The sequence below is a fragment of the Dendropsophus ebraccatus genome, chromosome 4, assembly GCF_027789765.1.
Source record: "Dendropsophus ebraccatus isolate aDenEbr1 chromosome 4, aDenEbr1.pat, whole genome shotgun sequence".
Classification (NCBI taxonomy): Eukaryota; Metazoa; Chordata; class Amphibia; order Anura; family Hylidae; genus Dendropsophus; species Dendropsophus ebraccatus.
Window position 1 is genome coordinate 147,159,750 of NC_091457.1, and position 14,206 is coordinate 147,173,955.

The following is a 14,206-nucleotide window of genomic DNA, read 5'->3' on the forward strand; positions in this document are numbered from 1 at the left end:
TCCAGCTTGCTGACAATTTTTCACAAGATGATTAAAAGGCCATCTCCTATGTCTTGGTACTTAGAAGAGAAGTATTTGAGCAGGGGGACTGTGGAATCGATGGCAGGTGAGTACATATTTTTTATTTAATTTATTTAATTTCAACATTAAAATCTTTTTCCAGATAACCCCTTAAAGTGTCACTGTCATTTGTAAAAACTTTTGACATGTCATAGAGACATCAGAAAAAAGCAAAAGTCGGCATGTCCACCCATGCCCCATGCTATAAAAAGGAGAGAGATAATTTGGATCCTATCTGCCCATTGCAGGCTTATTCAGCCCAGGAGAGGCCATAGCTAGTGTGAGAATGCTAGAGTAGGGACCATGTCTCTGAGGACACCTTAACATGGTGATATAATACACTCTGTTTGATCAAATAGTTTGCTAAGATCCTCATCTTTTAATATATAGAGTAGGTTTTTATCGGGTGCACGCGAGGGGGGGGGGAGGGGGTATGTAAGGTAAGTACTGGCACCTGCGGGTTGCTGTTGCACTTCTTGTTTTTTTATGTGTCATAGAGACATGTCAAAAGTTTTGATCGGTTCAGGTCTGAGTGTTCAGACCCGTACCGATCAGGAGAATGATTGCTCCCTGCTCTGTGTGAGACAAAAAGAGTCTGGCTCCATAGACATAGGGTACTATTACACCAACAGATCTGACGGCAGATTATCTGCCAAAGATTTGAAGCCAAACCCAGGAGTGGATTTAAAAAGAGGAGAAATCCAGTCTTTCCTTTATGACCTGTTCTCTGTTTATAGTCCGTTCCTGGGTTTGGCTTCAAATCTTTGGCAGATAATCTGTCGCCAGATCTGTTGGTGTAATAGTACCCTTACACTAGAAGCCCAACTCATCACGTGAGTCAGGAGAGGAAGCGCTTTGCTCGTTCACCCAATCACTAGCCCTCTGAATACTTAGACCCAGACCGTTCCAAACTTTTGACATGTCTCTATGACATGTTAAAAGTTTTTAGAAATGACAGTGACACTTTAAAGTAAATCTTAAAATTACTCAAAAAGTGACACTGATATATATTCCAATCCAAAAACTGTCCCTTTTTATAAAAAGAAAAGTGTAATTTTTATTCCCTTTTCAAAATTAATTTACATTGGAGTCAGCAACTAAAAGTCAAACATTTGAAATAAGGCCTCCTGAATGAAATATCGATATCCAAGACAATATAACTTTGCCAAGAAGACTTTGAAGTTATATTCACATTTAGATATATTCACATTCTTAGTGCCACAATCTATCCTTTAAAGACTTCCTTGGCTTTGAAAAACTCCTACTTCTTAGAAGGGTCCATTTAAAAAAAGATCTCAACTGTGATATGTGGGGAAATATGGTATTTGGTATTCAGTCTTCCTACAGCACCACCACAAGTGAAATAAGGTATTACACATTGCCCATTCCCAGCAATGGGTTGTCTAGATAAAGGTGGACAGGACAGGTCCTTCAGGGCTACAGACACTCTTTTATAAGCTGCCTCTAGTCTAACCAAGAGATATCAACTCGTAATTCTTTATTAGGGTATATGAAAATGGGTTTAATAAACTGGACAACCCCTTTAAGTATACTGAAAAATTAGCCATTTTACTATTTTTAAGCAAAGCATCAATATAATACTAACAAAGTGGTACATTTCTTCAAAGAAAACTATATAAAAAAAGAAAGACAAACATTATTTTACATCTTCTTCCCATTATATGGCCTTTGGGTATTAAGTTATAAGGCAGACATCGGTACATGAAACGTAAGGTTAGAGGCATGTCAGAGTCATCTTCATCAGTTGAGTTTTGGCGCTTGGTCTCTTTGTAAACTGTATTCCTTTGCCTTGAGCCTGAGATTGGCGATACTGTTGGCCATGTTCATTCCTTGGGCAGGATTAGCATTGACGCAAGGGGAGGAATAAGATGCCATGGCACTGCGGAAACAAAAATGGGAAGACTGAGTTAGTAAGACTTAAATCAACCCCATAATGGATGGTTAATGGAGCACCGGCTGCCACACTTTCCCGAGAACATAGAAGCCAAACACAGATGTTTTATTCTGACTATTAAGGGATGTTTGTGCAAATTAAATTTATATCCTATCCTCAGGGTTGCTGGGAGCCCCAATGATAACTAAAGAGGCAGTCTCGAGCACTTGACCAGAGTGAGAAGGACATTGATTGGAGTCTATATAGTCTTTAGACTCTGTTCACATCTGCATTGTAGCTTCCATTGAAGTCTTAATGCTCTGCCCAATCAACTGCTTGACAGACACAAGTGGTGCCCAGTGGCAAGGTTAACTGGGACCCGTGTAAGCTGATGGGGAGAAAATAGCACTGTGTCTATTTCACCCATGAAAAATCTGAGACAAAGCTTCCTAAAGGAGCTTTGAACACAGATGTGATCAAATGCTCTATATAATTCCACATGACATAAAAGAATGAAGATCACATTGTGGAGTAAAAACATAAAACAACACCCATGTACATTACTGGTTCCAGATGTGTGTGGGACACCTGGGCAACAGACTCCTCGTAAGCCCTACATTGACCTATGTCTTCTTAGGGCCGTATTACATGGCCCGATTAACATGGTAAGCGAGCACCAATCTGCTAGATTGGTGCTTGCTTACAGAGCCAAGGAAACGTCTCAGTTATCATGCAGCGAGGCCTACACAGGCATAATTAGTAAAGTGCGTGCAGCCCTGGTTTTACATAGAAAGTAATACAGATTATAATTACCTGTCCACGCTCCCCAGTGTCCTGCTCCCTGTTCTCTGCACACTGCGGGTGCGGTTGAAGCTCTGTGCTGTGACAAGCCGCTCGGATAATCACTGGCCGAAACGAGACAGTGCCATGGCAACAAGGAGCAGGACACCGGGGGAGCATGGACAGGTAAGTATAATCTTTAATATTTTACTTTACACTGTCATCAGCCTTAGGCCGTGCATCACTATAACACGTAGCGATGCGTGACGGCGGACGATGATTTTTAAACTCAAAAAACAACAATCAGTAGATGATCAGCTCTTTGGCTGATCGTTGACTTTATTACATGGAGAAATATCTGCCCCAATTGCCCTGATTTAGCAGATTATAGCCTCATGTAATAGGGCCCTTAGTGTACAATGTGTTTACCTAGAGCAGTGTTTCTCAACTCCAGTCCTCAAGACCCATCAACAGGTCATGTTTTGAGGAACTCCTTAGTATTTCACAGGTGATATAACTACAGTCAATGTTCTTTGTATGGGATATCCTCAATACATGACCTGTTGGTGGGTCTTGAGGACTGGAGTTGAGAAACACTGACCTAGATCAATATGCTTTCCCCTCGAGGCCATTGATAAAAGAAACATATAGTGATACTGTCACCCCCCTTATCACTTTAACATAAGCAAAGCAGTCAAAGATAGACCTAATTATTGTTTTACAGTATATTGTTTTCCTATATGTTACAAAGGATCTCCTCTTATTTCCCCCTTACATAAATTTTTCTACATTTTACCGTCTGCTGGCTGCTATCTCGATAACAGTGTGAATCATTGATGTTTGTGGGCACGTGCTTGGAAGTAATGGTACCCATACACAAGCCAAAGCTGTTAGCTGAATGTTTGGCTAACAGCCATCGCTCCAGAACCCAAATACACATGAATGCTCAGCTCAGCGAATATCAGTGGCTTATGCTGCTGAGAACAAAAGGAATGGGCAATTTAAATCTAACATGGCCGATCCTCCCTTCCCTGACGCTATCTGTTGGGGGGGGGGGGGGGGGAGAATCATGACACCCTCAATATACAAATATACATTAGATTGAAGATTTGGTTTGCGGGCACCTGAGGTGGTCACAAAGCTGAAATTTTCTAACTAAAATTAATCTAGGTAGAGTCAAGCAGCTGTTCCTGTTATAGCTTTGCAGTAATAGAGCACATTGAGTGCAGGAAAGTAGACTTCTCTATTATAAGCACATGCTCAATAGTCCTCAATATTCATGAGAACTTACTCACTATTCCACTGATGGAAGTCTACTTTTATAAAACAGCTTTAAATAGGTTAGTGGGATCAGACACAAAGCTATAAATCCTCTAGGTCCCTTCACACAAGCTACCGCCTGAAGCTTCCACTAAGGAAGGGGACTGACTATATACTGTGCAATGTAAAGTGATGTAAATAACCGGGATGTTATCATCCACCCTGGTCGATATTTTACAGATAAATTCTCAGGGCTACATCTTGTCCCATGGCAGCAATTATTTTGTCTATGACTATATTGGTGGTGTCCTCTGATGACTCCTTAATAAACACAATAAGGGACTAGCACATGAAGCGTAATAATTACCACAACACTTAAAACTTAAAGGGGTTGGCAACTTTATAGTAAAATTGTTGTGTGTGTAGTATAAGTAATTGTACTCACTGTATATAGTGACAGCAGCTCCCTGTCTACCTCATAGAGCTAAAATCAGACTCCCCTCCTCCAGGCTGTGGTGAGTCTGTCCATAAGATGGCCGACATAGAGGAGCATGTGACCCTGCCCCACACTGGGGGCTGGGGCATGGTCACATGCTTCTCCATGTCAGCCATCTTATTGACAGACTTACCATAGAGCAGGGCAGTACAGCCTAGAGGAGGGAAGTCTAATTTAGCTCTGAGGTACACAGGGAGCTGCTGTCAGTATATACAGTGAGTACAGTTACTAATACTATACACTGAACTATTTTACTATAAAGTGGCCAACCCCTTTAAAGACCACCTTGGTGGCCCATTAATACCCCATTTTTCCCAAGTGCTATAACAAATGATTGGACTAAAGTCTGTATTACATGGCACGATAATCCAAAAGAAGCAAGTGGTGACCTGTCTGTTTAGTGATTGCTTCCCCCTCGTTCCCCGCTCTCTGCTTGTGCTATTACATATACAGACAGCGAGAAGGGAGCAGCAGGAGGGGCCAACCGAACAATCCTTAGATTGGTCAGGTGCCCCTTTAAAGTCAGCAGTAATCGGTGCACAAATCACGCCCTTTTAGCATGTTGAAAGACCACGGTCAGCTGACATTGTTGATCGTTGCCTTTCAACATATCCTATTACGCTAAACGATTATTGGCCAGAACAGCCGGTAATTGGCCAAGTAAGGCTGGGTTCACACTACATTTCTGCAATCCGTTTTTTTTTCATGCGTTTTTTTTTTGCAAATAACGGATGAAAAACGGATAGAAAAAACGGATGCATGTGTGTGCATCCGTTTTGATCCGTTTTTCTGTTGACTTCCATTATAAAAAAAAACGCATCCATTTTTTAACAGACACAAAAATGAGGTTGACTACGTTTTTGTGTACGTTAAAAAAAACTGATCCTTTTTTTTTATAATGGAAGTCAATGGAAAAACGGATCAAAACGGATGCCTACAAAGGCATCCGTTTTTTTGCAAAAAATAGATGAAAAAAACGGATTGCAAAAACGTACTGTGAACCCAGCCTAAGGCTGATAATCGTTTACTATAATAGTAATATAATAATCTTTATTGGAAAGTAACAAAATAGCAAAAACATACATAATTAAAATGTCGCAAAATAGGAAGTACTATCCTAAGACGTATAATAGATCACCCTAAATAAGTGTCTGTTGGCAGCCACCAGGTTGAACTATTAGTGAACTATGGTCTATTTGCAGTCTAGGTCCGCTGTGATATTCTGCTCCCTATTTTGCACTCAAAAATAAAAGCTACTACTCAGCCCCCCTCAACATGTTTGGGCACCTAACGTGCCTGTCAAGAGGTAAGTGGGACAAAGGTTATTTCTGGGCCACCAAGGTGGGGTTTAGGTACCCTGTTGACTCCTAACTCATGGGAGAAACACGTAGAGTTCTTTATTTTTTTAAATCATTACTGACTTTTGTGTAAAAACACAGTGGTACACAGGGAAAGATGACCCTGACTGCACAGGCCTGCAATCTACAACATCTACCATTAAAGCGAATGTACCAATTTAATCCACATATTGAGCTTTTCATAGGACCTTATGGGCACCAATGTGCTGATTCTACTGGTGTGGTTGTTTTTTAAACCTGCTGCCTAGTTTCCACAATCTGCGCCATTTTCTAAATATGCAAATGAGACAGGACTGCTGAGAGATTCTTTTTAATTTCTAAAGGTAAAATGTCGGCATCTCGCACTCACATACTCACCATGGGTAGTTATATTTGGTATTCAATTTTCTCACCAATCTTGGAAAAGGTAAGTTCGGACTTTCGGAGTTTGGGACCACCCACTAAAACGTAGGAGGCAAAACAGAATCCACTGTCAGTCTTTAATCTACAGCTTCAATTTCTATTCATATAAATATTCTAACTAGTGATAAGCGAACTTACACTAAGTTCAGGTTCGCTCGATCCTGGACACTCGGCATTTGACTTCCGGTGACTGGAGAAGATCACCGGGAGTCTTATGCCGAGCGTCCAGAATCGAGCGAACCCGAATTTACTGTAACTTCGCTTATTTCTAATTCCAAGTCATCCATGGGCATAAGAGTTCAATGATAAATAGCAGTTTCGGTTGTAAGCTCCTAATAATCTTGAGCCACACAGAGTCTAATAATCGTGTGATATGATTTCTATTCTAGAGTTAAAGGGGTTCGTCACCAAAATTATTTTTCTTTCAAATCAACTGGTGCCATAAATTTGTCATTTACTTCTATTAAAAAAATCTCAAGTCTTTCAGTACTTATCAGCTGCTGTAGGAAGTGGTATATTCTCTCCATTCTGACACAGTGCTCTCTGCTGCCACCTCTGTCTGTGTCAGGAACTGTCCAGAGCAGCAGCAAATCCCCATAGAAAATCTCTTCTGATCTCCAGACTGTAAAATACTACTTCCTGCAGGACATACAGCAGCTGATAAGTATTGAAAGATGTGAGATTTTTTTAATAGACGTAAATTACAAACCTCTGTCACTTTCTGGCACCAGTTGATTTAAAATAAAACATTTTTTTGGTGAACAACCCCTTTAAAGGGGTCATCCCACAAAAAAGAAATTGTCAACTTCATACATTATAGGTGATAAATGTATGATAGCTGGGGGCCAACAGCACCTCCATGGTCATAATAATAGGGGTCCTGAGCCCCAAGTTTAAATAGACTGATTTAAAGGAACACCTGTGGGGTCAAAATACCCGACCCTATTTTGAGGCCTACACTGTAGCGTTGTGCAATGTGTACCACAACAACTGGGTGTTACTTGTGAGCCCTCTTACATGCTAGCTTGAAATCACAGGCCTTTTTTTTTTTTTAGATCATCTAACACTAAAGCATGGCTATGTCTAATAACTAAGAAGCAAGGGGAGCCTTCCTGTGCCATGCTCTATGTGCCATTACTATAGGCCACAATTTGGCCTCGGCCTGCGGGAGCATAAAGCCATCTCACCAGCCCACACCAACTCCGAGCATTGCATAGATGACTACCTCCAGTACAGTAATGGACAATCCATGTAAGAATTATATCATTCGTTAGTTTTGGCCGACGGCGGCGGGTGTCTAACTTTAAAACCCACCAAGCCTCCCTGTCAAGTAATTGTTGTATCCTATTACCCCCCTCTCAATGGCATAAACCTGACAACCCCTAGTGTCACCTGAGTGTACAGAATAGAGATGTCTGGAAGCCCCCAAACACTGCTGTCACTTGCATACTTCATGTTAGTAAGATGTTCCAAAAAAACACGTCTTGAGTTTCCTGCCCTTACACCCTACCTAGCGTGACTTACATTGCAGTTATTCGACCACATATACATTACATGTTTGTGTTGCAGATGATGAGTGAACAGACATGGCGTTCTATGATACCTTATACACATTGCATAGATTTACATTGGCTTTCACAGCCACACATTCTGCACGAATTATCATCACACTTATAAATCAGCTTGTACACTCATTAGTGGGGGCCCAATGGTGACACTATTACTAAATGGGGGTGTCAAAGGGGATATTACTCCTAAGTGGGGCACTATTACAGAGTGGGGTCCAATAAGGACATTATTACTGAGCGAAGAGGACTATGTGCTGCTGTGTTTTCTTGCAGTCAAAGGGCACTACTAGTATACAGGGGGCCCTAAAAATAGGAGATACTAGAAAATGTACCCGGCGCTGTCCGGGTATAAAGTGTCAGTGTGTTAATTAGATTTGTTCTAAGGTGCCCAGGAAGCCAAGCTAAAGGTATTGTTTCATCTGAGTTAATCAGTGGAATTAGTGTATACCTGCAGTGCATAGTTGGAGGGGTTCTGTATACCCACAATGTATAGTTTTTAGGGGTCTCGCATATCTGTAGTGCATAGTTGGGGGGGCTGTATACCTATAATGTATAGTTGGGGGGGTCCTGTATACCTGTAGTGTGTAGTTGGGGGGGCTGTATACCTGTAGTGTATAGTTGAGGGAGGTCCTGTATACCTGCAGTGTACAGTTGGTGAAGGTCCTGTATACCTGTACTGTATAGTTCGGGGGTCCTGTATACCTGTAGTATATAGTTGGTCCTGTATACCTGTAATGTATAGTTGGTGGAGGTCTTGTATACCTGTAGTTTATAGTTTGAGGGTCCTGGATACCTGTAGTGTATAATTGGTGGAGGTCCTGTATACCTGTAGTATATAGTTCGGGGGTCCTGTATACCTGTAGTGCATAGTTTGCGGTCCTGTATACCTGTAGTATATAGTTGGTGGAGTTCCTGTATACCTGTAGTATATAGCTTTGGCGTCCTGTATACCTGTAGTAAAGAGTTGGTGAAGGTGCTGTATACCTGTAGTATAGAGTTGGTGTAGGTCCTGTATACCTGTAGTGTATAGTTTTGAGGTCCTGTATACCTGTAGTGTATAGTTTGGGGTCCTATATACCTGTAGTATATAGTTGGTGGAGTTCCTGTATACCTGTAGTGTATAGTTTTGGGGTCCTGTATACCTGTAGTATATAGTTGGTAGAGGTCCTGTATACATGAAGTATATAGTTGGTGGAGGTCCTGTATACCTGTAGTGTATAGTTTTGGGGTCCTGTTTACCTGTAGTGTAAAGTTTGGGGTCCTGTATACCTGTAGTATATAGTTGGTGGAGGTCCCGTGCACCTGTAGTGTATAGTTTTGGGGTCCTGTATACCTGTAGTGTCCTGTATACCTGCAGGGTCGTATTTACCATTAGGCACCCATGGTCTGGTGCGTAGGGTAGCACCTTGCAGAGGGGCAGTACCCTCCCGTTCAGACTTGCCAGAAAATCTTTGGTCAGGTTTTGTATAGCGGTGTTATTCAGTCACAGTATGGCGGAATTGGTCAGGTCTGGTATGGCAGTGTTATCCAGCACAGTATGGCGGTATTGGTCAGGTCTGGTATGACAGTGTTATCCAGCACAGTATGGCGGTATTGGTCAGGTCTGGTGTGGCAGTGTTACCCAGTCACAGTTTGGTATACCTGTAGTGCCCTGTATATACATGTCCTGTATAGATGGAGTAGGGGGTCCTGTATAATTGGAGTAGGGGGTCTACCAGTTATTACTGTGGATGTTGTGAGGCAGCTGCCCTAGCAACCATTGCTCCCTGTGAAAATGAAAGCAGTAATCCTATTGGTTGCTAAGGCTCCAACTGTCGTGTCTGCTGCAGCTAATTATATCACCTGTGTTTGCAGCGAGGAGATTTTTCCATTCATCTCTATGGGGCGCTCTTTCCCCTCCCCCTCCCCTCCTGTACATCTGGCGGGGACGGGACCTTCGCAATAACCTTCCCGGGCACCCAATGTATCTGTGTGCCAAATTTGGGGTCAAAAGGTTCAGGCGTTTGGAAGTCTATTTGAGACAGACAGACAGACAGACTTTGATTTTTATTACATAGATAAGGGGCACACAGAAGGGTTACTATTACTGTGCAATACAAAGGGGAACACTATTACCCTATAGGACAATATGAATGTGTACAGTGTAGAGTAAAGACATGGCTGGAAGAAGCTGTAATGACGGTCCTGGAAAGATGAAGAAAGAGAATGATTCCGGTTTGAGAAGATGTTACTTGTAAGTCACTGTATGTAACTGTACTGCACTCACTTATACAGTATTTACTACTATATTGTCACTGTATGGTGGTAATATTGGTTGGTAAATATGGTGTTTTGTCCAGTAACAATATGGTGGTATTAATAACCTTGGTATAGTGGGATTTGTCTGGCATCCAAATGATTTCACCAATTTATTCAAGCCTATATATCACAGAGCTGCTCAGCTTTGTTCCTTCTGTTATATCCTGCTCTTACATAGGGAAGCACAAATAACCTCACAGGTTCACTTTAAAGGAGTTATCTAGGTTAAGGTAAAAAATGATCTTTTAATCTGCAGCAGCTGAGTCAATGAGGCGTGGCCTACAGTGTCATTCCTGTAATTAGAAACGCCCCCAGGATTTCCCTTATTCATCGCTTGTCTAAACAGTGCCACGCCTCATTGACTCGGCTGCTGCACATTAAAAGATCATTTTTAGCCTAACCATGATACGATACCAGTGGTTTGGAGGAAGTTAGTTGGTGGTGGATACAATATCGCTTTAACTCCTATTAGTATTACATGGATTATTTCATATATCACCCAACCTCTCAAGCTACTTTTGATCACATACCTAAAGGCTCAGAAGATTCCATAAGCATAACCAGCCCCAGGATCCCCAAATCATGGGGAAAATTCTCCAGCATATACAGTATCTCTAGTATATGGCTAGCAGAGCTATAAGTATGAAGAGACACACATACTCAGTCCAATGGAGCATGCAACAATTTTTTGCATTGGGCGACTACACCTATCAATAAGCTGATACTTTTTTTGTTCTGTAGAGAATTGCAATGAAGTTTCTGTTCTGTAAAGGATTACAATGAAAGGCGGCCTCCATATATGAATAACAGAGGATCCACCATTCCCGATGGGTAATGATCACAGCTCTTCTTCCTCTCCCTCTACAATGGCCTCTGCACAGGTCACAGAGCATGCCTAGAAAACTTTCCTGTAGAAGTCATTGAGTCCTTTAATTCCCATGGCCCATGTGGCTGCTGTAAATCATATCTCTACATTCTTCTAACAGAGCAGAGCAGAAGCTGAGGCAATATGGCTGCCCCCATAATGATGTATAGTATAAAAAATAAAACACAAAAATTTACAAATAGAAAATAAAGCTGAATAGAAATAAAGAACATGGATCACTATATGGTGCTAATCACTGAGTAAAGTCTAACTGACCCATTCCCTTTAATGGTCTCCATACACTTTAGACAATAGTCAGCTGAACACACCAACTTTGCCAGGACTGGGTGTCTCAAGTTTGTGGGGGACTCCTGAATCTACCAACAAAACACAGTAATCACTGAACTCAAGGAGAACAGCGAAAAAAATTCCAATGAAGTACTCAATCAAGAGTCTCCACTGATGCCCCCAAAAATTTAAATATGCAAAACAAGAGTCCGTGGAGCCTCAGTTACGAGTCTCAAAACACGGGATAGCCAGATATCTCTAGCCTGTTGCCAACGGGGTGCCTCCATGATGGGGAGAGCACCACACCACCCTGATAAATAACCCCTTAAGTCCCACTCGGTTGCGAGTATTGGAACATAGACAGGGAAACAACAGGGTGGCCCCTTTTGTCAATGTCTAACTCAAGGTGCGAGTATTGCGATCATGACAAGGGCTTACAAAGGCAGGCTTCCACCCACAGACAGCCGTTTCGGGGTTTTTGCCCCTCGTCAGTGTGGGGTAGGATTCCTACCCTACCCCACACTTATGAGGGGCAAAAACCCCGAAACGGCTGTCTGTGGGTGGAAGCCTGCCTTTGTAAGCCCTTGTCATGATCGCAATACTCGCACCTTGAGTTAGACATTGACAAAAGGGGCCACCCTGTTGTTTCCCTGTCTATGTTCCAATACTCGCAACCGAGTGGGACTTAAGGGGTTATTTATCAGGGTGGTGTGGTGCTCTCCCCATCATGGAGGCACCCCGTTGGCAACAGGCTAGAGATATCTGGCTATCCCGTGTTTTGAGACTCGTAACTGAGGCTCCACGGACTCTTGTTTTGGACTCCTGAATCTCCATGAACAGATTGGTCATATAGGAAGTCAACTGAGCTACTGTTTTAGTCCCAGAAAGAAAAGCTGCTGCCAGTGAAGTCTGGCAGTGGCTTAGGGCCCTATAACACCAAACGATTATAGGTCGTACTTGGCTGATTACCGGCCGTTCCGGATGATAATCATTTGGTGTGATAGGGCATGTTACAAGGCAACGATCAGCCTATGCACAATCTTGGCTGATTGTTGTCTTTCAACTTGTTGAATGAAAACAATCACGACTGCGATTGCTCCACGTCATAGGAGCGGCTGCAGCAGACCACAGCTCTCTTCAATGGGCACCCGAACAATCTAAGGATCGTCTGGGCAGCCCCTCCCTGCGCCCACACTCTCCCCTCCCCCGCTTGCTGTCTGTTTGTGTAATAGGTTGGCACTCCCTTCCTGCCTTTAGCCCTCCTCTCTACCATGAATGTTGGACGGTGCTGAACATTTATTTGCATTGCCACCTTAAAACATCTGCAGACACAAGTACGGAAAATAACAAAAACAAAACAAAAATATTCTTAAATGGGCTTTCATTTGGAATAAATGTTTAACATGTCACAGGGACATGTCAAAAGTTTTGATCAGTTGGAGGTTTCATGCTGAGACCTTCACTAGTCAAGGGGGGAATCTACTTTCAGAGGATCCATATAAGTCTGTCGGGCTGCTTGACAGCAAGTAAGTGAAACATACTACCACGCGCTTCTAACTACTTGTTCTCGTGATTGCTGGGGGGCTCGGCACCAATCAAAACTTTTGAAAGTTCCCTGGGACATGTCAAAAGTTTTTGTACTCTTCAAGGCAATTACAATATACAGTGGTACATTGGTTTAAGAGCAACTTAGTTTAAGAGCGTTTTGGTTTAAGAGCTCACAGTTTTTCAAAATTATGACTTGGTTTAAGAGCATTGTTTTGGTTTAAGAGCTCCCTGCACTGGGCGGGAGGGCGAGTGGGGGAGGGGCTTGGCATGCAGAGTGGGGTCTACAGCACTGTACTCTGACCCAGGAAGTCTCCCTTACCTTCCAAATCATAGCAGATCCACTTCAGGCTGGGGCTTGCATCAGGGGACAGGACTGTGGAGGTAATCTCTTCATAGCTGTAACCCCTCTTTCCCCAGAAAGAGAGCGCTGCATGTATGTGCCCACATATGTCCTGCTCATTCCTTCATGCTCCCTGCAGTCTCTGTCAGCTCTGATTGGTCCATGCTGAAAATACCCCCTTTCCCATTGCTGTCATGTAACCACACAGACCTCTGACAGCAGCCCTCCTTCTCTATTCGAGCCTGTTGTACTACGCTCCTGCATTATGGGCATCTGCAGTTCCATTCTGTATCTACAAATTGCGGCTGTTTTTCAGGTTTCTGCACTTACTCTATAATATATTATACACCACATGCTGATTTCCATACTGTACAGTAACTTATAATGGGACATATTCAGCTGTTTTTAAATGTTTGTTTCATTTGTTTTACATGTTATTCAGAATATAATGGGGTGTGGAACCAATTGTCTGCTTTTCAGTAATTTCTTATGGGAAAACTTGCTTTGGTTTAAGAGTGGATTTGGATTACAAGCACAGTCCCGGAACGAATTATGCTTGTAATCCAAGGCACCACTGTACAATGAAGAAGACTCATTTATTGTCACACAATCCATAGATATAAATAGGGTTGTTTCGACAGAATGAACATGGTAAAGCTTTGGCTGTCCAGACATGATGGGAGTTGTAGTTTTGCAACAGCTGGAGAACCAAGGTTCCCTACCCCTGTACTAGTATAATCTATTTACGTATACAACATTGTCCAAACTACTGTACTCTGTGCTGTACTGTATTGCCAGCTTGCCCTTTTCAGCTGTTATACAGCAGCTATTCTAATGGTTGAACCAGATGGCCTTAAAATGGTTTTCCAGGATTAGAAAAAAAAAAACACAATTACTTGGAACTACAGCACCACACTTCTCCCCAAGTTGTGCGTGAAATTACAATTCCACTCTATTCACTTTAATGGAACTGACCTGCACAACCCCACAGCCTAAACAAGAGTGGTGCTGTTTCTGGAACAAAGCGGCCATGTTTTTCTAAACCTGGA

The 14,206-nt window shown here is 42.4% G+C and overlaps 1 protein-coding gene across 2 annotated transcripts in view; it reads right to left on the bottom strand.

The window, feature by feature from the left end:
• Positions 1-1,602: 1,602 nt before the first annotated feature.
• The window catches only part of PRRX1 (paired related homeobox 1), a 47,803-nt gene continuing 35,199 nt past the window's right edge, over positions 1,603-14,206 (bottom strand). The window contains exons 4-5 of one of the 2 annotated variants that reach the window (XM_069968953.1): positions 6,206-6,288; positions 1,873-1,960 (exon numbers count right to left, since the gene is read on the bottom strand). In XM_069968953.1, the coding sequence (XP_069825054.1) occupies positions 6,237-6,288 (52 nt within the window). In that variant the 3' untranslated portion in view covers positions 1,873-1,960; positions 6,206-6,236. Of the gene's footprint in view, positions 1,961-6,205; positions 6,289-14,206 lie in introns of both variants that reach the window. The other variant, XM_069968952.1, reaches the window with a different exon arrangement.